At 40.6% G+C, this 24,786-nt stretch overlaps 1 protein-coding gene across 5 annotated transcripts in view; it reads left to right on the top strand.

The window, feature by feature from the left end:
• The window catches only part of EPHA3 (EPH receptor A3), a 300,525-nt gene that overhangs the window by 179,976 nt on the left and 95,763 nt on the right, over window positions 1-24,786 (top strand). For 3 of the 5 annotated variants that reach the window (XM_084638604.1, XM_084638603.1, XM_084638605.1), the window contains exons 4-5: window positions 18,233-18,388; window positions 18,981-19,316. In XM_084638604.1, coding sequence (XP_084494730.1) covers window positions 18,233-18,388; window positions 18,981-19,316 — 492 coding nt within the window. Of the gene's footprint in view, window positions 1-15,326; window positions 15,799-18,232; window positions 18,389-18,980; window positions 19,317-24,786 lie in introns of those variants that run through there. The other 2 variants (XM_084638606.1, XM_084638607.1) reach the window with 2 other exon arrangements.

The following is a 24,786-nucleotide window of genomic DNA, read 5'->3' as shown; positions in this document are numbered from 1 at the left end:
CCCTCCTCTCTCACACATTGCTGACTATTGTTATTCAGAAGACGGCATTTGTCAGCAAGGAATGGGTCCAAAGCTGATTCGATGTATAGGTAATTACAGGATGAAAATTAGCCAAAACCCAGGATGCTGTGTGCCACTTTATTGGGACCAGGTGGGAATGCAAGCACTTAAAACAGCTTCTCTGGCTTTATTTTGGATGCCCAGTGCCAAGTTTAATACTGTGAATAGCTGCCTTACTGCATGATGTCAATATAACAGATTACAGTATCAGTGACATCCCTATCAGTGGAACATCATTTCACGTTAGTTATCTAATATGGTATTTCACTAATGTATTGTGACAGTGTCTAACAAAATACACAGCTTGCACTTGCCTATTACAATTGCTAGTTCTCTACTTATTATCTGACATATTCTTTTCCCTGTCCCTACTGAGTGTGCTGTAACAGAAAATGTATAAGGTTTTCATATTTTATATAGAAGATACTTCTAATCTAGAATATTTTTATAGCTGTTTTTGTTAGAGCTGGTTGAAATATTTTCAACCTAACACTTTTCCATGGAAAAGTGCAATTTCAGGGATATTGAAACTTTTGGGGGAACATGTCATTTTCTATGAACATTTTCAACAGGAAAAAGCTGAAACATTTTATTTTGATAGTCTCCGATTTCTGTTCCCAACCATCTCTAGTTTTTGCATTTGTTGGTAGAATGTATTCATAAGAAGGAACTCAATGAACATTTTTCATCAGGCTGATAAACACGAGCACTTGTGCTGGAGAGAGACTTCAATGGAATGTTTTTTATATATATGTTACTGTTCTGGTGGTTCAGTGCTCCCTCATGTTCAGCAGAATGATGCTTTTACAGAAATAAAATTCTATTAAGTTGGCTACAGTTTGCACGGGCATAAGAGTCTAGCCTTAAGGCACAACTCTAATCTGGGTCTAGGAGCTTGTAATTCTCAGCATGACAGTCCTCAACTTTAGTTTTGGAGAAAAATCAGGGGTGAAAGTAAGTCTAGGGACATACCGGTATGGGGCTGGGCTGGGGCTGGCTCTGGCCCCTGGAAGGGGAGGGGCCTCAAGTGGAAGGGGAGGTCAGAGCCAGCCCTGGCCCACCCTGAAGCAGCAAGTGCCTCCTTCCCCCTCCCCGGGTTAACAGCAGAGGCCGGGGGCTCTGGCAGCGGTTTAAAGGGCCCTGAGTGGTAGTGGCGGCCGGAGCCCTGGGCCCTTTAAATCGTCCCCAGAGCCCCGCCGCAGCTTCCCCAGGGTTCCGGGGATGGGTCTCCGGCTGCCACTACTGCCCTGGGCCCTTTAAATCATCCCCAGAGCCTGCCGGAGCCCTGGGGAAGCAGCGGTGGGGCTCCGGGGACGATTTAAAGGGCCCAGGGCTCGGCCGCCGCTACCGTCCGGGGTCCTTTAAATCGCCGCCCCAGCCCCGCTGCCACCACTATCCCAGGGCTCTGGCATCAATTTAAAGAGCCAGGGGCTCCAGCCGCTGCTGGGAGCCGCAGGCTCTTTAAATTGCACCTGGAGAAGCCGATCCACTCCAGTACGGTGCACCGGCTCTTGCCTGTACGCCATATCGGGGCATACCGGCTTACTTTCACCTCTGAGAAAAACAAGAGACAATGGATGGCATACACTAACATACTGCTTCTCATTGGGAATGAACTTTTTGGTTTCTTCCTTTGACGCAATCCATCTTTGGTTAAAAGTATAAATGATTAATCATATATATGTGCTATCTGTGTGCTTACTTAATCAAGAAGTGATTGCTCCTCTTTCTACTGCTCTTACCCAGTGTATGAAGAGGGATGTGGACTAGTAGTCTGATGGCATCCTGATCTGGGAGCCAGGAACTCCTGATTTCTAATCCTGTCTCTGACATTGACACCTTTTGTGGCCTTGGGTAAATCACTTAATGAAAATCATATGCCTCAATTTCTACATTAGTAAACCTGGGTTGAGGGGAGGGGGTGAAGAGGAATAATACTACCTTTGCCTTATCTACCTTTGAAGGGTATTGTGAAGATTGAGAGTGTGCTTTTCAAAAACACCTTAGGGAATTAGGTATCCAATTAAATGTTAATGGGAGTTAGGCACCTAATTCCTTTAGGTGCTTTCCCACCCCAGCTTAATTTGTTAATATTTGTAAAGTGTTCTGGCGACAAAGAGCTCAAGAGATAATGTTAGTGGAGGTTTATGGTGGAGACTAATTGTCCAAATACATATAGTGGTAGCTCTTGCTAAATCATTGCTTTTAAATGGTGATCGTTATGTTTATAAACAATTCCTCTTTTCTTGGTGGAGGCTCCTTACATAACATGCGTCTCAGTCTGAGAAACTTTATATTTCCAGCAGCGTATTTCTTGAGACAAATGACACTATGTGCTGCATATCTTAGATAAAATCAGGGGTCTGTCCTGCCATTAATGCACTATGGTTTTCCATGTGTAGAGTAACTCCCATTGTCCTTCTAATAATGTGCCTTAGCAGTGTAATTCCTTTGCCTGCATATGCTGTAAATGGGGATACTTCTAGGAATCTGAAAGCTCCAAAGCTTTGACTGAAATGGACAAGATACTGGTCTGGTTGAGGTCCCTGGGAGCTCTTGCTTGAGCTGAGAGGTGGGTGTATCACTCGCAGTCATGGGGTGGGGCGAGGGAGGGAGGTTTGGGTCAAACCAAAACCAATTTTAAAAAAAAAATTCAGTGAATTAAAAAATGTTTTGAGTTTGAGCCCTTTTAAACATTGTTGAATTTTTAAAAAAGAAATTTCTAAACGAAAAATAGTTTGAACTGAAAAATTTTCATTTGGAAAATTACGATGTGAAATATTCCAACTTTTTCAGGTACTTTGTTGTTTTTTAAATGAACAGGTATCAAAACTGACATGAATTCATGAGGGATTTTGATGTCACCAAATCTGCATTTTTGTCTCTCCCCCTTCCTTCCCCACCCCAAAAAAGAAAAAAAATTCAACTAAAAATATTGTCCATCTCTACTTGTGAAGCCCCCAGGGTATAAAAATAAGAGGGGATTGGTGGTAGCGTATTTTCCTCACCTTTCAAATGTACTAACCTTCTTCCTTTTGTCTCAAATATACTGAACTTGTTGCATGCTTCGGGGCCTATCTTTCCTTCCTTTCTTTTTTAGAGGCAGGAGAATTAAAGACCTGGTCAGCAGGATGACTGTGTGGAGGGGGCTTAAGTTTGCTTAAATTCTGCTGCAATAGAATATTGTGTAGTGGAAGAAAGTAGGGGATTTTATGTAACTTTATATTTATGAAAGTTATTTTACATAACTCTATATTTTAACAGGGGTGTTCAGAACCTGGGCCAGCTGTTCTCTTTTTTGTTTTGTATTGTATTTTTTAATAATATAGCATAAATTGAAATACATGATGACCTTGCCAAAAAAAAGAAGAAAACTTTTGTGCGACTTGAGATTTTCTCCACTTTCTATGGCAGCCATTTTTTTTAACACATGCAATTAAAATTTTAAAAGGCCACATTAAATGCTGAAATATTGTCCTTTCTGCTAATTTTACAGCCAGATAAGAATGCTTCTGTTCTTGATGTCATGCAGTATTCTGTATAGGGTTAATTAAACTAGTAATGTATTAATTCTTCACAATTTCCTATGTTTGACACACATCAATATGAAAGTATGTCACTTATAATCCAGACAGCAACAGAATGGCCTGAGCCAGTCACATTCAATTTTGGAGCAATATCCTATCATATAAATAATTTTATTATCAAATTTTTGTAGCATCAGATTTTATGGTCTGTTCCGGTTATAAAGGACATAATTATCAGACTAGATCTCTCAGATGCAATTCTTCTGATGAGTCAAAGACATTATTTCTACAAAGAAGAAAAAGTGTTGAAATCCCTTCTGTGTGCCAAGCACATTTAACCAACCACACCTTTTCCCAGGTAAAATTGAAAAGTTACAAGGACTAGCCACACACTGTGCACTATAAGGCTCTGAGATAAATCCTGAAAATCTCATTGGCTTGGTTAGGGATATTTCTACTAGGCAGAGAGGTTGGTATGAAAATATGCTGTACAATTTAGTGCTGTAACCACAGAGGTGGAGTATTCCTGGATTCACCTCAATACTTCTGATTTTGTTTTATTTGATTCAGACAGGCTCCCCCCACCCTTTGAGGTTTGTTTTATTTCAGGCTTGTTCTAACCCAAAACCATAAAGGTGGAACTTGGAATAAAATGGATATTTTGTGAACTATTGTAGTGTCTCCTAGCATGAGAAATTTCTGATTCACCAAACAAAATAGCCCCTGGTTGCCCAGTATTGAAATTTGAGCAGTCACTTCATTTCAGGTTGTTAAAGGTGTGCACGATTCCCAGGGCAATTCTTTAACCAATAACTCATACAGTTCACAGTACTTTGTTACTTTTGGTCAGATGTATTCTCTTTTTTTAAAAAATGGCACAAGCTTTGTGGTCATGTAAATTGGCTCAGCTCCAGCTGGGTTGAAAACCGCTATCTGGAGATAATTTGGCCTGGTATGTGCAGAGAAAATGGGTCTTAATAATTGACTAAAAAATAAAAATATATAGAACATAATCATGAAAACTCAATATTCCCTCTGTCCTCCTGGTGATTTCCCAGCCGATATAGTAACTGCTGTTAAAGAGCACTGAGTTCCTGTCAGGTTTTGTTTTGTTTTTTCAGTGTCCTTTTCTGCAGGATAGACGAAATGTTAAGCCTTCAAGGTGTGCAAGGTCATAAACTAGTGAGTGAAGAGGCCAAACTGTTTTTTGCCACCTTTTTCTACCATTCTTTGCTGAGTAGTGTTGCCTGGTCTATGGATTGTGTATTAATTATATGTATTACTTAAGAATTCCCAGTTGTCACTCTGAGGTTTGATAGGTTCTTGTCCCAGGTTTAAGCCCAGGATTATTAAAATTACTGTTCAGCGGGGAACCATGATGTGCACACTTGCAACAAACACACTTTAGGAACCTTTCTGTAGTCGAAATAGTTTTATTAATACAGTTAGCAAAGTCACAAACACTGTAACCCAGCTAGGTGAGTGAGATAATACAAAATGTACATCTGAACAGCCATATATTCACACCATCCCTTACAGAACAACCTGAAATGTTAGCTAGTTTCTTCCTTATCACCATTACTGGTGGGCATCATCCTGGCACCTCCCGAGTACTGCATCTTCCCTTCCTCCTGCACACAGGCTGGGCTAAAACTTTTATAATATGTTATGCTGACACCACTAAGCCTAATGTATATTCAGTGGAGGGATTTATCCTCTCGTCCTTATTTGTATTTCCTCACCCTACTAATGTTGGGGTGCCTTTCTCCTACAGCTTAGTATATAAATGATCTCAACTTATTATCATATAAGTCAATTCATTGCCAGGGCATTCTTGTGGTCAGACATCTGCAGATGTTCCTATCCTAAAAAATCCAAAAGTTGGTGTTAGTTTGTATTCCTGTGGTTACCTGGTGTTATGTACCCACTTAAACACTCTCCTCAAAACTTCGGGGTGACATTGGGCCATTTATCTGTGCCAAAGTCTATAGGTCTCAAAACTTCTGCTAACTGCCAAAGCCAATGTCTTACAGCATACAGGCCTGTAGGTTGCTTGCATTACTAATAAAATAAATGCTAAAGGTAGCTTTATGGGCTACAGCACACAAACATAAATGTCTGTGAATTAAATACTTTGGAATGCTAGAGAATTTTTCATGCACACAAAAACCCATGTTAAGAAATTACAAGACTTTGTCTTCAAACCACAAAAGCCAGGGAAGTCCAAATAAAGGTTAAAATACTTGAATATTATGCTTGTGTGGTATGGTAGCTTTTCAGTGGCCTTGAGCTTTTCATTTCAGCTGTGGTCAGAAGACTGTCAGCCTAGAGTTGTCCCTAGAGGCCCGAGGTGTTTAATTTTCAAGTTTTAGTTCCAGCAGGAGAATGAAAATTCAGCCAATTAAATAAAGACTTGGGAGAAGAGAGAGATGAACTGTGAAGACAACATCTTTGCTTAAAGAGGAAACTTATTCTCAAAAGTAATCACTGAAACATCTCTGTCCCCACTCCAAATCCTTGGGGACACAGTAAAACATGGATGATATCTATTTACTCTTGCATGTATGTGTGTTTGTTTTAAAGATTTGTTAGAATGGCAAGGGCTTTTTAATGTTTATTTCAATCTGAATTATCTATTTAGTTTGATACAGTATATTGAGCAATGGAGGTGGGCAATAGTTTTGAGAGAGATGAAGGCTGGTAGACATTAAATAGCAGCAAGGCAGTATAAAATGTCATTCAGAATTCTAGGTACCAGATTAGTAGCCCCAAGAAACTGAAACTACCAGATTAGTAGCCCCAATAACCTTCTATTGATATGAAAATAACAGATTCAGCATGGGCAGAAGCAACACTGATCAATCAATGTGCCTCAAAGCTGATCTAAAAGAATATCTTGAAGGGGCAAGACATTTGTTAAATTTCCTTTCCAGTTAACTTGACAGCTCTGCTGAGGCTACAAATAAAAATAGTAATTCATGCTCATTGCAGTAGTGCTCCCACGTCAGCTGGGAGCTGGACTGAGATCCCCTCAACTCCAGCCAACTCACCAAACCACTTTTTGATAAAGTGCAGGACTGGGATTCAGAAGATTTGGTTTCTGGTCCTGTCACTGTGTTACCTTGAGCAACTCACCTATCCATTCTGTCTCGATTTCTCCATCTCAAAATGGGGACAGTAATGGTCACCTACCTCCAATTAGTGGGAAGCTTTGGAATGAAGCTAAGTGTCAATAAATGCCAAGTAATGTATACTGGAGGGGAAATTTAAACTACTCCTATACCTTACAAGGTTCTTGAACTGACACAGTTAAGTTAGAAAGTGACCTGGGTGTCATTGAGGACAGCTTAGCAAAGACATCTGTTTAGCATGCAACCCTGATCAAAATACAAAGAAGATATTAGGATACATAAGGAATGAAATGGGGTGTAATACAGAACATATTATGCCTTTATGTAAATCAGTGGTGCAACCTCACGCAGAACACTGTGCAATACTGAGGGCCCCATCTCAAAAACATTATTGCAGAAGTAGAGAGGGGTTCAGAAAAGGGGGGTGAGACTAATCAAGGGCAGGAAGGAACTCTCATAAAATGAGAGTGAAGAGTTAGGGACTGTTTACCTTAGAAAAGAGACCAATAAGAGGGGAGACAGTAAAAATATATAAAATAACGAATGATCTAGAGAGGGTAGACTGCGAGTGTCTATTCTCCCCCGCTTGTAACAAGAACAAGGGAACAGTGAATAAAATTAAAAGGTGGTAAAATCTAAACGGATGAAAGGAAATACTCTTTTGCTTTATGGGTATTGTTTAAACTGTGGAGCTTGTTGCCACAGGTAGTCGTTCAGACCAAGAACTTAGCAAGATCCAAAAAAGATTAAACATGTATAGCGATAACAAGAATATCCAGAGTTGTTATAATGATGATATTTTTGGAAGGGATATTAAGCCATATGCTCCAGGATGTAAGCCAGTCTCTAACGATTGGAAATAAGGATGAGACCTAATATGGGGGCAGAATATCCCACATCTGCTACTGCCTGGTTCTTCCTCCTTCCTCTGAAGCAGCTGGTGCTGGCTATTATCAGAGAAACGATACTGGACTGGATGGACCTTAGGTCTGATCCCATCAGCCAATTTCTGTGTTCCTATGATAAGTACAATATTGTTAATAATAATCACAACTGACCTGGCCTGGATCTGCATGGTTAGATGATATATGCCTCTCATGGTTAGATGATATGGGTAATTGAGACTGTCTTTAATTCCCTGAGCCATCTAAACCCCTGAATCAGAATGCCTTTTTATCAGAAATCCCAAATTCACCAATTTTGGTCACTGAGAATCATTAGGGACCATTAGATTTTCACCATTACACATAGTTTTTAGTGAGACCGTGTGTTAGGTGAAATATTAATATTCTGTCAAAAGGTCTACCTTTTTAGTGTGCTGTGTTAGTCTCAGGAGAGACAAGGTGAATTTTCATAAAATTGCCCTGCTTCTGCTAGAAAACAAGGTAGGCAAGGCAATATATTTTATTGGACCAGCTTCTTCAAAAGCTTGTCTCTTCCACCAACAGAAGTTAATCCAATAAAATATATTACCTCACCCACCTTGTTTTGCACTTCAGTAGAAACATGGCTATTTTATAAAAATGCTGTGTTCTTTAATAAAAAAAAAGCATGTCCATATTTTTGCCAGCAAACTATACTGAATGTTCGGTGTCAAATTTTTCCATGACTCTTTTGAGCTGCTCTTGATAGATCACGTTAGTCACACAATGATGAAATGTGTTTTTCACTGACTGGCTAAATCTGTCCCAGGAGGATGGGCACGCGCCATTTTGACTTCTCTTCTCAGAGAGAGAAAATAACTGAGAGACTGTTTTAATGAACAGCCTACATGTTCCACGGAGCTTGAGCTACGTTTCCCTGTGTTCGCACTCAGCAGCGGGTGTCCTCACACCAGTGAGGTTAATAGTGACTCACAGGCAAGACCTGTTCTAAAAGCTCTGCCACACACATGGGAGGCTGCAGAAAGGCTGATTCACAACAACACCTTCTTATCTCACTCACTTGGAGTCCTTATGGTGCATACATGTACCGCACACTTATACAAAAGGTTTTTTTTAAAAAAACACGTATTCTGTGAAGCTGTTAAGATTGCGTCATTAGTTTGCCTTCCGGGAATTGTAGAGTCTGTCCGCACTAGGAGGTAGGGGTGTGATTATTCAGTTCGCACAGACATACTCGCGCTAGCTCTCATTGAGCTAGTGTGTTAAAAATGGTAGCATAGCCAGGATAGCACGAGCAGTAGAGAGCGGAGGCAGAGGCTAGCTGGGCTGCATATGTACACACCCATGGGATTCAGGCAGATTAGTACTTGCGGGAGGAGGGCGCTAGTCCATGATGCCATTTGCTGCTGCCCATGCGGCATAGCTACAGTACTGTTGTTAGCACATTAGCTCAATGAAAGCTAGCACAAGTATGTGTATATGATAATCACACCTGTACCTCCTAAAGTAGCTGTACCCTGTAATTTACTTTTTTTTAAATGAAACTCTTGACTGTTATTGATTGCCAAAAAAGCATCTAGAACTCCCAAATGTGTGTATGTATGTGTGATTAGTTCTGCCCATTCAAGTCCACAGTGATTATTTTCAATGTCGCTTGGACTGGGAAGTCGCATTTTGTGTTCCACTAGCAGAGAGTGAGAGATTCTAAGATTGACAAGTTCACAATTTGACCTACTGTGTAGCACACAGGCCCTGATTCAGGAAAGCATCCCTATTCAGGAAGAGCCTTGAAGCAAGGAAGTTCCACTGAAGTCAGTGACTTCGAAATGTGTGCTTAAGTGCATTCTTGACTAGGAATGGAATTAAGCACATGCCTAACTGTTTTTTCTGAATCAGTTTTGTAGTTTGTCATTGTCCTCCTCCTACTGAAACATTTATATATTTTTGAAAACAGTGGCTGCAAGTGGGTTGAAATGTAACCACCCTTACGGTGTGAGGCATTTGTATGTGTGCCTGCAAACAAAATAACTTTTTCCAGTCTAGCTAAGTTTTAATCCAACCATCTTTGACAGTGTGCCTTTTAACTATGTTGCTACTTGCAATCATTGTTATAATGTACTTCATAAAAAAAAGATACAGAAGCCTGCAAAGGATAATGGGAAGCTATTACAGACTACAGTTGAAAAGTACAGTGTTATTCCCTCAGGAGAAAGCTATCTCTTATGTACATATAATTAATATGTCTGCCAGTAACAGTTATTAAACAAAGGGTAGGAATTGTTTCTGTTGAATAACTTGACCTGGGAGTAAAGCCAATTTAAAAGGCATCTGATTAAAATATGTTAAGGTCACAGATCACTGTAAAATATGAAGTGGGAAGTAAATGGCAGAGGTTTACTCATGGGTAAGATTAAATGCTATGGAATATGTTTTCCGCACTAACAGCGGCTTTCAAATGTAAAATATGAAAAGTGCTCATTCTAAAGGTTATTTTTCTAGAGGCATTGCAATGTCACGCTGCACTGAATCCTTGCACTATCGATAGTGATGAAGTTCACCCTTCAGCAACTAAGATTCTGTCATTCCTACTGTAAATTCCCTGACTTCTGTATAGCCAGCTCATCCATAAAAAAAAGTGTGCTGTGATTGGAAAGTTGCCTTACCAAGTTCCTGACCAAAAAAAGGTTTTAATTTGTTACAGAATTTGAAGAAAATTGGTTTTGGCACCATGAAGCACCTCATCTTGCATTATTACGCGAAGGCCCAGTCTGTACTTGAAACATAGGTCGACATACGTATGGTGCTCAGGGGTGAGCACCGTCACAGAAGAACCCCTTCCATTACTGTAGGCTGTGTCTACAAAATGGCATCACAGCAGCACAGGTACAGTGCCATAGCTATGCCACTGTAGCACCCATATGCAAGGAATGCAGGATCGGGCCCACCTTTAACCTCCTCTAAAAAATAAAAATAAGAAGCATCCCCAGATTCGTATTTCCTGAAAAAAGGAAAAAGATACTAAAGTGATGAGTCTCTACAAAGCCTATAGGACCAGCCTGCTTTGTCATAAACTGAAATTCAACAAGCTGTTTGCACCACATGTTGAAAAAAATGCATTATAAAATTGGAAAGTAAATAAAAAAGGGAAATAATTAGGAAACAGGATCTAACATTTTGAAGGGTTCCAAAATCTGTATTTACACAATGCTGTAAGGACTGTGCTATACTTCCCGTTACATGGGGAAGTGAACTCATGGACCTTTCTCAACCTCAGTTCAGCCAGACATACTATGGTTTCCAGGCTGGGGTGCTCAAGGAAAGAGAGTAGGGTTAATATTGGCACATAGGTCATTGCTTCATTGCAGAGATACTCTTTGAGCTGATCAGATTCCTCACTACAGTGGAATTGGAGTCACCTAGGCAAAAAACGTTTTGTGGTTTCACTGTCCAGTACAGCAGCTGATGATTTCTCTAGATCTTTGGGTTCCTTGGCTGTCACTACAACCAATGGAATATTCACTTTGACTCCATTCATAAGGCTGGGCATGCTCCAGATCTGGTGTTAGTCACTGAAGCATACAGATTTTTTTTTTTTTAAGGTTGACTATGTCGCTCCCTCTGCTGGGTTTCGGATTTGAGATTTTCTCTCTGTGGAGAATTTTCTCTTTACTTTGCAGGCAAAATTGATTGGATTCAGATTGACCCATCTAATACTGGGGAAACAGAACAATCTGCTTGTGTTTGTGTCTCCCTCTGAAGTTACGGAGGTGCTGGAACAGCTTTGTGCTATAACTTGTGAGCTGGACTCTTGACCTTTCTGATTGTTGAAGGCCAGCAATGAAGTAATAGGTCCATTGTTGGTTGAGATATGAAAGCTTCCTTAAGGGGCTAGTAGGAGGAGGGTGCCTAGTGGCTTTTAAAGAGGCCATTGTGAGGCCCATGCTCCAGAAATAAACTCTAGATACAAACACTGTGGCTGGCTAACTATCCGCTAGTAGCCAGTCTCCGATTTTTGGAGAAGGTTATTGGCAGGGTAACTCTGATAATTTCCTGTGTCCTTAGGTTTCCTGACCCCAGTCAATAAAATTAGAGGTCTGGGTAAGGGACAGAAATTGCGCGAGCTGTGTTAGTTGATTATTTCCTCTTCGCAATGGACAAAGATAAATATCTGTAGTGATTCTTTTAGATCTGTCACATGGGCGGCAGGTAGCATAGGCCAGGGAAAGCTGTCCCTCCCCAAACAGCCTGGTGTGGCCAGACCCACCCTCCGCTCCCAGACCACCACCTGCCTGCTTCTAGTTCCCTTCCCATTCTTCCATGGTGGAAAGGCTGGGACAGGCAGGCTGGAACCAGGGCTCACAAGGCTGGGGCGCCGGGGCCATGCTGCACCATCAGCCTGATGCTGGGGTTGGGGGCGCTGGGACTATGCCGCCTGCCCAGCGCTGTGGTAGGGAGCACTCTGGCCACCTCCGGGGCTGCGGCTGGGGGTGCTTTGGCCGTGCTGCACGCCTGGCACGCTGGGGCGGGGGGTGCTCCCACCACACTGCCCGCTCAGTGCTCTGTGAAGTGTAGTTATAGGCCAGGAAATCTACATTATAATGCCCTATTTTCGGCTGTGAGGGATGCCAAGTAGAATGGGAGAAAAACCCAGCCATTTTCACCATTCTGTCAATATAGCGCGTGACCTGCAGCAGGAATGCATAGCAGGATGACTAAAGCCAGGATCTGTATGTTCACTTTGAATTTCCTGCTCTTTGTTCGAGCCAGAGCCTTTGCATTGTTTTAATATTTTGCCTCTGTATTTCCCAAGTGACTGTAATTGCGTGACATCACCAGTGTGAAATGCACAGTGCTGAGATCATCTTCATTTATACTTGATATCTGATTTAATCTCTTCTTTATCAAAAGACAGAAATAACAGAGAAGGGGGAGGAAATGCCTAACATAATTAAAATAAAATGTATGTGGGCACGTTATGAGATTAATCACATACTGGTGTGTTGTGCCATTCATGATCACATCCTGAGAACTGTGTCGCATCTCATTTTTTGTGCGATTTCCTTTCCGATGGCAAATGTGGTGCCCTCGCCAGCATTGTGTCATCTATGGAGCGTGAGATTAATATACATATTGTGCAAGAGAGCTGCACAGATGATTTTCGAAGGATCAGAAGAACATTCCAAAAGTTTAAGATTTACCGCTGAGTTAAGGTGACATGTTCTCTAGCATTCGCTCCACAGCAAGCTGCAGGTCTGGAGTAAGAACCTCCACTGCTGCTAGTTTCTGCTGATGAAAGCTGGAGTGGTTTGAAAGGCTTCCATAACACAATCTGCTCTGGGGGTGGGGGTGCATTAGCATTCTCTTTGTGGAGGAAGGAGATTGAAATATATTCCAGAGCTACTGACACCTGCCTTGTTAAAGCATGTGGGGGGGCAGGTGGAGGGGAATGTTGTTAAGGTATCTGAGCCGTACCAGTTTATGATTGAATCCCCTTATTTTCTAAACATTGAGTTTTAATTCCATAGAGACATTGTGCCCTCAGGCTTTTTTATTGAGCTCTCGAGGAACAAATAAAGGAAACACTTGATCACTTTATAAATGCTGCCCATTGCACGTAGTGTTTAATGACTGCATATATTCACTTCCAATGCATTGAAATACTTCAGCCTTGCCTCAAAGCATTTTACCTCTATTCAGAGTGCAAAGAATGAAGTTCCTGTAGGATTGTGGAGTGCAGTTCATTTTGCATATAAACAGTTGCTTTGACCTTGTGTAGGCAAATGGGCCCTGTCAGGCCTGGAATAGCAGGGCCTGGAAATCATCTGTTTAGTCAGTGCTGGTTCAGGTCATTAGCTCGTGTTTATGGCTGGGAATTGGTGATATTGCTCTGTGTATAAGGGGCTGAAGGGCTGAATACTAAAAGGCCCTTATTTACCAACAGCTTTATATTTTAATTTAAAATTAATTCAGATTGAAATGATCCATTTAACCTTTAATTAGGATCCTATGTTCCTCTGAAAGTCAAACACATAAGTCAAACTGAGGCAAAATTCACTTTGCAGTTGAAGACTGTCTCATTTCTTTTAGCAGTAACTATCATGGATTGCTAAATACATCTGTTTTACTTTCACTAAGTTAACTTTCCCCATTCTCTGTCAGACCCAATAGTTACGGCTTAAGGAACTCAATTACTATCTGGTAATATGACAGGACTTTAGTCCTGAAAATACTCTTGTTTGATGGGAGTATATGAGGAGTAAAGTCAGTGGCTTTACACTGAGATAAGAGATCAGAGTCTCGTTTGAGGAATTTTTAAATAATGTTTTAGTGTATTGTCAAAGGGGCCTAAGGGAGTTAGATGCTCCGCTACCATTGTACGTCAGTGGGTGTTGGCCACCTAATTTTCTGGGTTCCTTCTGATAATCTCAGCGTATAGTTACCACATACTTAATCATTTACAAAACTTGCTGTACTCAGTTGCAATGTGTTCAGACCTTTTTTCGACCTAACCCAATGCATTTACTTCCTCTTGCATTAGTTTCTACTTCAGAGCTTCCAAGCTGATATGGTATAGTTATTACTACCTGTGAAGCATGGGAAAAAATCATGTTACTGTGAAGGGATGGCACATTTCCTTCCTCACTGTTACAGTCTTGCAGTGGGGCTGAAGTGGGCTGCAGTGTTTCCATATACTTCAGAGGAGTCTTCCATTATGGGATAATGGTGATGGAGTCCTTCTGGGATCCATACAAGGAAGACCTAATTCCAACCTCTGCTGCTGCTGTACATGCTGCACCTCCTGCTGCCTCCCTTTGCAAGCAAGGAAGCAGGACCTGGCAGGAAAGAGAGGAAAGCCAGCTGAGAAAGTAGATGGAAGTGCATGTATAATGCTGATAGACCCCGGTCGTCAGCAGGCAGGATTGAACTGGGGACCTCTGGAGCTTAGTGCATGAGCCTCTACTGCATGAGCTAAAAGCCAGCTGGCTGTTAGCTAAGGCTGTAGAGCAGACTCATTTAACACTCTCTCTCTCTCTCTCTCTCTCTCTAAGTGGTCTCAGTGCCACTAGATGAGACAACACCACACCCAGAAGGTCTGTGGGTTCACATGGAACCAGGGCCTGGCTATGCCTTGACCCAGTCACTTTCCCCAGTGGTTAGAAACACTCCATTTTCTCAGGCACAGCATCCATTTAATCCAGGACACTGGCCCAATCCCTCAGGGTTGGCCAATCTCCCTTTTTTTCCCCCGGTAAAGCTTTAGCTAATGGGGGTTTAAGCAACCAAAGAGAAGGATAATGTACTTCTTACCTCTAATTTAAAGTGAATGTGGAAGTGGAGAGAGAGGCAATGAGGAGCAAACATTAACTGTAGAAGGATATTTTAAATAAATGCAAATACTGCTCACAGCTGGGTCTCTGTTGAAACTAAAAAATACTGTATTGTGAAGATGAATGTGCCATTGTGTTTATTTTCTACCTGCCTGAAACCATGCAGTGCTGTTCATCCCGAAGAGCCAAACTCTGCTCCCTCAACCAAAGAAATCCAATCCTACTTACATCAGAAAAGTAATCTCTCTTGAAATGAGGGATTTCACTTTTCTCTCTTGTATGTCAAAAATAACTGATAAAAAAATATACAAAAAATGGTGTGATCCCCCTTAGTCCCACCCTCTTTCCAGGTTTTAATCTTTAGTATAATTGTGTTTCTTCTCCTTCGGGTTGTAGAACACTGAATTATCTGAAATTGGTCTGACAGACAAGGACAGAAAGTGCAAGACAGCCTGAGGGGAAGAAATGAATCGGAATCCTCCCACCAGGGCATTCTGGGACAGCAGGGGTCTAACCAGCTCATTTCCCTTCTGACTGCTGACTTCATAGTGTGATAGCAAAGCACCACAGAAAGGATGAAGACAATGAAGTTCCTTCCCCTGAAGAAAAGAAAAAAGCCTAATCTAGGCTTATTAAGATGCTCCCTGCATTATCCTGCTTCTTTTTTTCTCTTTTTTTTTCTTAAATGAGGTCTATGGGCCTTCCCCAGAGGGGTCAAAAGGGAGAAACATTGTGACAAAGCAGCTCTGCTCCTCATTCTCCTCCATCCCTCTCCATTCCAACTGAACAATATACTTATCTCTCCCACAAGTTTATGTACCAATGACAAATGAACAATGGTTTAGATATGATGGTGGTATGTGCTTTGGAAATGCCTGTAATAAAAATTCTCATATTGTAACTTCTACCCCCAGCAGTTGCTTGTAATCACATTATTGATGATACCAGTGTTGTAAATAAAATAATTTTAAAAAGCAATTGTTGCTATGTCTTATGGAAGGGATGACATCATGATATGGACTTCTGTTTTAGGTTATTAACCCTTGTATCACTGCAAGGGAAGACCTTGCAGCTTTATTTTAAAATAATATATAATTTTATTTATATATGGTTGTCCAATCCAAGTAAATGATTTTATGTGAAACCATTTGAACTAGATAACTAGAGTTGCATTTGAAGAAAGAGTTTTTGGTGGACATGCACTGTACATACATCCATTCAAACGTAGTGTGAGTTCATAGTTTGAAGTAATTACCCTAACTATCACATCTAAAGTCTGCACTGATATCAGGTCTTCATTGATTGGAATTTTTTCTTGGCGCTCAGCTGATGATTTTCTATTCCAAGAAATAGGATAATGTGGTGGTCGTCTGGTCACAGGAGTTAAAATACAGTGACTCACCGTGGCTCTGATATTTTTGTCCATTCAGCTTTATTGGGAGGGGACTGAGGATTGACTCCTGTTTACAAACAAACAAAACAAAACCTCAAACCCCACATACCTCCAAAATCTTAACCAGAGGTGGCACGAGAAGCCATGGCCCTAGGGAGGAAATCATGTAAGTTTATGCAGATACAGTTATTGGTACTAGGCCATGTGAATTTTGCCTGCAAGGTCATTCTTGCCAGATTTGTTTTCATTAATGGCCTGGTGGCCTCCACATCATAGATTAAACACGGGATCATTTCATAAGGCTAACAGGAAAGATCTTTCAAATCTGGGGTCTCTTTCTGGGACATGTTAATGGCTAAGATATGGCAGCTGCATCCAGTCAGGCTTTATGTGTAAGGTTCGTAGAGAGTTAAAGGGTGGCTGAGATGGGGAGGACTTCTTGTGGAACGTGTCATATTTCTCAAACTGTGTTCAGTGTTGTCTGGTTCTTTTCTTATTAACATGCTTTTCCCCACTCATAATAAAGTAAGCAGGCCTGCAAGGGTGGGGCCCACTACAAAGACTTAGGGACTGGGACTTGAACTGAGCTGACCCCTTGGTGATAACTGGGCATGGCAAAGGGGCCTGAACCCAGCTATGGACACACTCCCAAGAGACACTTTTACAGGGTGGGAAGGAGCTCTGGCCCCAGAAAGAAAAAGTATCCTCTTTGTGTCGAAAATAATGCTTTTGAATATCTTTCTTTTGTCACATATGCCATTTAGAAGATACTGGGGAGTTTCCCATAAAGTCTGTGCATTGGATAGTATTAATGCAGACCATTATAGGAAAAAATAAATGGTAAAGCTAACATGTTCAAAGACATTAACTTTGCTATGTTATCTGTTGGTGCTGCTATTATTGCATACCACCGTTTAATGGATGTATGTCTGTGTAGAATGGCAGAATTTCAGCAAGACAGCAGTATTTGCTAAACCTGATTTGGAGAAGGTGCATTTCTTAGATAGAGATGTACATGTTTCTGTTATAGATGAGCGGGAGAGTTTGGTGCTTATCTGTGGATTTTATTCTGGGATAATAGCGAGGTCATCTTGACAGAGAGAAATCAACAGCATTATTTTGCTGGTTGGGGATTTTGTAAAAGGTTCTTGTGTACTTAATTGTTCACATCTCTGTGATGTTTTTTTAAAAAAGGCCTTTTTCCTTCTGAGGCGAGTATGGCACTGAATCAATCTCAAATGCAACAAGAGGGAAATTGGGGGCGTGTGTGAATGTTAATGAAACAACACCTAGAGTTTGTCAGATGCAGTTCATATAGGCTTTGGCACCACTTCTAGAGGACTGTGTTTTAATGTGTTTGTAGTACACTTGGTGAGAGTTCCTGATCTTTACTCGATACCCGAGCCAGTTCATCGAGCCTGGCTTAGTCTTTCAGAAATGAAAATGTTCTGTCACCGTGCAGGTTATTTTCTGGTTTTGTCCTGCTTAGTCATGCTCAATGGAACAAACATAGGTTACAGTTGTGCTGCTTCCATAAGCAAACCTTGGCAAGAGAGTGACGGTAAGCCTCTTTGCATGACAGGGCCAGTTTTCTAAATTAACCAGGATGCGGTGGGAGTAAAGCTTTGATAATGAAAAGTAGAAACTGCTTCCTCCTGTTGTGGAGTACAGTGTTATGTGAGACACACAAAATGAGAGATAAAGCTAAGATTTTGCATAAAGAACTCCTATGTAGCAAGAGGGCTATTGCCATCAGCTCCCTCATTGTAAGAAAGTACATATTTTATGGATGATAAACACATAGAAAAATGCAATGTATGTATGAACAGATGCCAAAATGATGATAAAGGCAGAATGTTACAATGAGCCAGGCACCCATGAAATTTAAAAGTATTTCATTGTTTTGCAGCGTGCCGACCTGGGTTCTACAAGGCCTTTGCTGGTAATGTGAAGTGTGCCAAATGCCCACCTCACAGCTCTACCTACGAAGATGGTTCTGTGAACTGCAGGTGTGAGAAGAATTACTTTCGATCTGAGAGAGACCCTCCATCCATGGCTTGCACCAGTGAGTAGTATTATGATGGCTTGGGGCTGTGATTGTCTTTTGTCCTCTGCCCCATTTAAGTTCTTTAGCTGTGTACAAAGATTCTTCTCCAGATTTGTCTCAGCACCTTGTTTCTCAAATACAGAGTAAATTCAATTTCCAAACAAAATCCCCTCATCTCTCTTGTTTCAGGTCCTGTTTTATATTAGACAGGCTATCAGAGCTTATAGGAATGGATTTATATATCTCTATTTTCAATTCCTCTGTGCTGTTATCTGTCAAATTGAATAGGAAAAAGGGAGTGAGATGTTTAAAACTAATACCAGTGTTTTCAGAACAGTGTATTAAATGGGTATTGTAGTTAGCAGTAAATTGTTTTCTATGTTTCTGCAAAAGCATCTTCCAGCTTGAGTCATGTCTTGAAGATAGTTAACAATCCTCAATTGTGTGAGTCTATAATCCAGGGGAACATCTCAGGAGGACCATGAGGCGAAGAATAAAGACAATATGGTTATTTGCTGTGGTCGGTTCCATATTTGTGTGTCCTGTTGCTCTTGTGGAAAAGCAACAGATAACCAAAAGGGAGATTAATAGGATATTTTTACCTTTGTAGGACCTCCATCTGCACCAAGAAACGTTATCTCTAATATCAATGAAACATCGGTTATCCTAGACTGGAGCTGGCCCCTTGATGCAGGAGGCCGGAAAGATGTCACCTTCAACATCATTTGCAAAAAATGTGGGGGGAACATCAAGTTGTGTGAACCGTGTAGCGCCAATGTGCGCTTCTTACCCCGTCAGATTGGACTCACCAACACCACAGTGACCGTAGTAGACCTCCTGGCACACACCAACTACACATTTGAGATTGATGCAGTCAATGGGGTGTCCGACTTGAGTACGTTCTCAAGGCAATTTGCCGCAGTCAGCATCACAACTAATCAGGCTGGTGAGTGTGATTGTATTGGTCTCCCTCTCTAGTATTTAAAATACCAAGGACTGGGTAGTCCCATCACCCGTTCCTATTTCACATGTGCTATGAATGCTGACACACTGATGTAACAGTAGGCTTCAGTGAAGTTGTTCCTGATTACACCAGAGAAAATCGAAGCTGTCAAAGGGTCTTCCAGCCTCTAGTCAGTAGTCTCTAATGACACCCTCGCTGGAATGTGTTTTATTAATGAAACCAGATTTTAATAAAATACTAATTTCAATAATCTCCAACGTAAATTACTGTAGTAATCATAGTGATAAATTTTGATTAAATAGAAGTGAAAAATGCTTTGATGTTAGGCACATAAAAAGCTAAGTTTTAAATTGTAGGGATTTAAAACACTGTACTTTTCTTTTTCCTTAGCACATTTAATTTTTCATCCAAGTCCAGACTACTGCCCGCATTACAGGGATGTGAATATGAATCCTTAATTAGGCCCTGATCCTGTATTTGCTAGTGCACAGGTGGACTGCTGGGCTTCATTGCAGCCCTATTACAATCACTGAGGTTCTGCATGAACACAGAAGTCTGCCTGCAGAGGTCACAATATAGGATCAACGCTTCATTCATTTCTACTATTTGCTTCTCGTTTTTCAAAATTTCATTTATGTGACAGATCTGAGGGAGCTGTGTAGCTTCCTTTAGTGGTCCCAAAATTGGGGTAATATTTGCTGATAAAGGAAAGACTAGATTCCCCCTAGCTCTTTGTAGTTCTATTTTGGGCAATAAATCATCAGGAAGTTTCTGGCAGAAAGCATGTGTGTTTGTGGAATGTCTGCTCTCCAGTGTTGTCTTACAAAAATAGCCTTCATTTTTCCTATTTCCTAAAATGTCCAATCATTTGTTGGGGTGGGTCTTCCATTCCCATATTCAAGGAGAGCCCCTTTTCTTCTATTTCGTTGTTATTGTTGTTGTTGCTGTATATTGGAGATTCTTCTCTTTCATCCTGTGCTCCATGGCACTAGTTAAAAATCAGCTGGAGAATGTTCTTGTTCACAGTTCCTGGGAATGAACTCTCCAGGACCAGTGACAGGGCTTTCTCAGTAGAGGACTCCAGCTTTTGGAACTTGCTTCCTTTGGTAGTCCACCAAGACCCAAAGTTGGTAGCCTTTATGGCATGATGCAAGATCCATTGGGTTGTTTTTGCCTGTGTTTTGTCAGACGTGATTCCCAACATGTGGCAGCAGTGATTTGTTGTGTGCAATGCAATATGTTGTGACGTTTCTTAAGCAATTTGTTCATTTGGGGGAACAGCCAAGAGTTTCTCTGACTCTACATAAGTGCCAGAAATGACCACTGTATTGATTTTGCCATCCCCTGCTCATGTGGAGTGCCTTAATATACAAGTATGCACACAAAAACGAATGGGACTATGTGAGTAAAAGTTGGCAGAATTAGGCCTTAAATAGATATCTAAATCATCTTTCTTCTAGCAGGAATTGCAGTCATGAGAGCAAGATTTCTCTAGCATTCCCTTCCTGACCAAATACCAAAAATGACAATGAGTTATGATACTTTGTGTAACTGCAGTTTCCTTTGGTTCAGAAACCATAGTTGTTTTCGTTCAAGTAACACATAAATGAGAGGAATAATCACACTTGAGCAGATAGGTAAAAGCAATTCTGCAGGGGCCCAAGGACAAAAAAATGAATGGCTTATCTAATAACTAAGTATTAATTTGTGGCTTTGCCATGAGCAAGGGACATAACATTGTTCAGCTGCCAATGGAGCCAGACCAGAAGGTTGGTTGTGCCTATGAGAGTCACAGTCTGGCTTCTACCTTGCTGCAACGGGGAAGAATGCTGTGCTGAGTCTATGCCCAGGGTAGCATACATTTCCTGGCGTACCAGCAGTTCTGCTAACCGGTGCCTTTGCTCTGCTCTTTCCTCACCCATTCGTAGCCACTGTGCGGGGAGAATTTAAGGGCACTTCAAAGGCTACAGTTCTCTCTGTGCTTCTATTCACAGTATGTGTGCCCTGAACAGAGGCACATGGCGCTAACTTGACCCATTACTCCCCTGCATGGCCATGCAGTCTGTGCCAAAATATGGCCCTTAGTATAAAGGAGATAGGTATGACTTCAAGATCACTCTCAAATTTGGGTATACCATATATTTTATCAGCTTCACAAATAGCTAGGCACTATCCCTAAAATATGGCTTTAAAAAGCCCTTATGATTAAGTAACTACATTTTTATTTCATTTTATTTTTAGTCTCCTTACTTTACTTAGATTTATAAAAATCAGGGCTGTTGATTAATCACAGTTAACTCACGTAATTAACTCAAAAAAATAAATCGTGATAAAAAATAATCGCAATTAATCGCAGTTTTAATCGCACTGTTAGAATACCAATTGAAATTTATTAACTATTTTTGGATGTTTTTCTACATTTTCAAATATGTTGATTTCAATTACAACACACAACACAAAGTGTACACTACTCACTTTACATTATTATTTTTATTACACATAATTGCACTGTAAAAATGGTAAAAGAAATAGTATTTTTCAGTTCATCTCATACAAATACTGTAGCGCAATCTCTTTATCATGAAAATGCAACTTACAAATGGAGGGTTTTTTTGTTACATAACTGCACTCAAAAACAAAACAGTACAGAACTTTAAAGCCTACAAGTCCACTCTGTCCTCTTCCTTGTTCAGCCGATCACTAAGACAAACAAGTTTGTTTACATTTTTGGGTGATAATGCTGTCCAATTCTCATTACAATGTCACTAGAAAGTGAGAACAGGTATTTGCGTGGGACCTTTGTAGCCAGCATTACAAGGTATTTACGTGCCAGATGTGCTAAACATTCATATGCCCCTTCATGCTTCAGCCACCATTCCAGAAGACATGCTTCCATGCTGATGACACTCATTAAAATATTAACGTGTTAATTAAATTTGTGACTGAACTTCTTGGGGGGAGAATTGTATGTCTCTGGCTCTGTTTTACCTGCATTCTGCCATATATATTTCATGTTATAGTAGTCTTGGATGATGACTCAGTACATGTTGTTCATTTTAAGAACACATTCGCTGCAGATTTGACAAAACGCAAAGAAGGTACCAATGTGAAATTTCTAAAGAGAGATACAGCACTCGGTAAACTAAGATTTAAGAATCTGAAGTACCTTCCAAAATCAGAGAGGGATGAGGTGTGGAGCATATTTTCAGAAGTATTAAAAGAGCAACACTCTGATGCAGAAACTACATAATCTGAATCACCAAAATAGAAAATCAACCTTCTGCTGGTGGCATCTGACTCAGATGATGAAAATGAACATGCGTCGTTCCACTCTGCTCTCAATTGTTATCGAGCAGAACCTGTCATCAGCATGGACACATGTCCTCTGAAACGGTGGATGAAGCATGAAGGGACATATGAATCTTTAGCACATCTGGCATGTAAATATCTTGTGACGCCAGCTGCAACACTGCCATGCGAACACCTATTCTCACTGTCAGGTGACATTATGAACAAGAAGCGGGCAGCATGATCTCCTGCAAATGTAAACAAACTTGTTTGTCTGAGTGATTGGGCGAACAAGAAATAGGACTGAGTGGACTTGTAGGATCTAAAGTTTTACATTGTTTTATTTTTGAATGCAGTTATTTTCTATATAAAATTCTACATTCTAAAGTTCAACTTTCATGATAAAGATATTGCACTACAGTACTTGTATTAGATGAATTGAAAAATACTATTTCTTTTGGTTTTTTACAAATATTTGTAATCAAAAATAAATAAAAAGTGAGCACTGTACATGGTCTTCTGTGTTGTAATAGAAATCAATATATTTGAAAATGTAGAAAACATCCAAAATATTTAAATAAATGGTATTCTATTATTGTTTAACAGTGCAATTAATGGTGTGATTAATTTTTTAAATCGCTTGACAGCCCTAATAAAACGCATCTACCCAATAGCCCATAGGAGCAAATGCATTGTATTTTTCCAGATTTATTTGATGTCAGTTATTTTGTGATAGTGCCCAGAGGGCTTGCTCTGGATTAGGACCCCACTAGTGCAAGCACTCTGAGTACAGGTAAACATGCTCCCTGCACTGAACAGCTTGCAAGTATCCAATTTGTGGTGGCCGGTTTTAGAAGCATGAGAGAAGGGACTAAACCTTCCATATTAGACAATTACCCAATAACATGCATGTGAGAGAAGTTTCTTCCTAACTTCAGACTTCATAGCTTGAAGCATGAAAATTAATCTCTTATAGTTTTATCCTGCTACTACAATATACATATTAAATAAGAATCATAATAGCTGATGTAACTGTTGTATTCTTATTATTCATGTCTAACTCTTCTGTGGTCTGTAGAAGATAAGAGCAGCCACCCTGGGTCAGACCAATGGTCCATCTAGCTCAGGATCCTGTCTCCTGACAGTGGCCAGTGCCAGATGCTTCCCCAGCCAGTGTAAAGCCAGTGTAGGCCTCTTCACCAGTTCCTCACACACCTCCTGTAATAGAGGTATGGCCAGAGTTCTCTGTGTTCTGGCTGTATTGGGCTGATTGAATGTCACTCAAAGCTAGTGTAAATCACAGCAGTCCTTGGGGCTTCACTAACTTTAATCATGAGCCAGTTTGGCCCCCAGCTATGCTGAGAATTCAGAAGTACCTTCCTCTCCACAGGTTGGGCTTCCTGAGAGTTTCAGCTAAGAATCTGCCCCCTGATTTTCAAGTTACACAGGACCCAAACCATAAGTGGCTTTATAGGCTTACAGTGTTTTCACTGTGGAAGCTTGTGTTCAGATTTTTACTTGGTTTTTATACTCAAAGATTTCAGAAAAGAGCTGAGCAAAACCATCCCGTTTTGCTTCATCAGACAGTCACAAGAGATTTCCCCCCATTGTTTTTCATGTTAATTCACAAATATGGTCAGTCATGAAATTTTGTTCTTTCACACTGATGGGCAGTTTTTTTCTATGGTGAAAAATGTAGAAATTCTAGCCTGGTACAAAGTGATTATTTTGCACATCTTTGTTCCAAGTGAGGATTGAGGATTTTCACCTGTACAAAACTGCCTTTTGTTGCTCCTAGAGGAAAATTTATGAAGACATTGAGGCAAAATGTTTTACTTCCCTCACTGGTGAAAATGTGATTTTTACGGCTGTTTCAGCCAGTTGGAAAATTTCAAGAGAACCATCAGTTTACATTATAATTGCTGTATCTCTGAAGTCCAAAAGCCCTCTAAAAGTGAGCAAATATTTCTATCCACATTTTTCACTGTTCATGTGGGCATTTCTGCTTATGGATCCATCAGCAACCTAATAGTTCAGAACAAAGACAGTGCTGATTTTTGGGAATGCGGCCTCTGAGAGCTCTGCTAGGCTGTTTTAAAATAAATGGAGGTGATGCTTTGGCAAGTCAGTAAGCTATAAGGAACAACACATCTTTTTTCATACA

The sequence above is a fragment of the Lepidochelys olivacea genome (assembly GCF_965140295.1).
Source record: "Lepidochelys olivacea isolate rLepOli2 genome assembly, chromosome: 1".
Taxonomy (NCBI): domain Eukaryota; kingdom Metazoa; phylum Chordata; order Testudines; family Cheloniidae; genus Lepidochelys; species Lepidochelys olivacea.
This window is presented reverse-complemented; position numbering and strand designations above follow the sequence as displayed.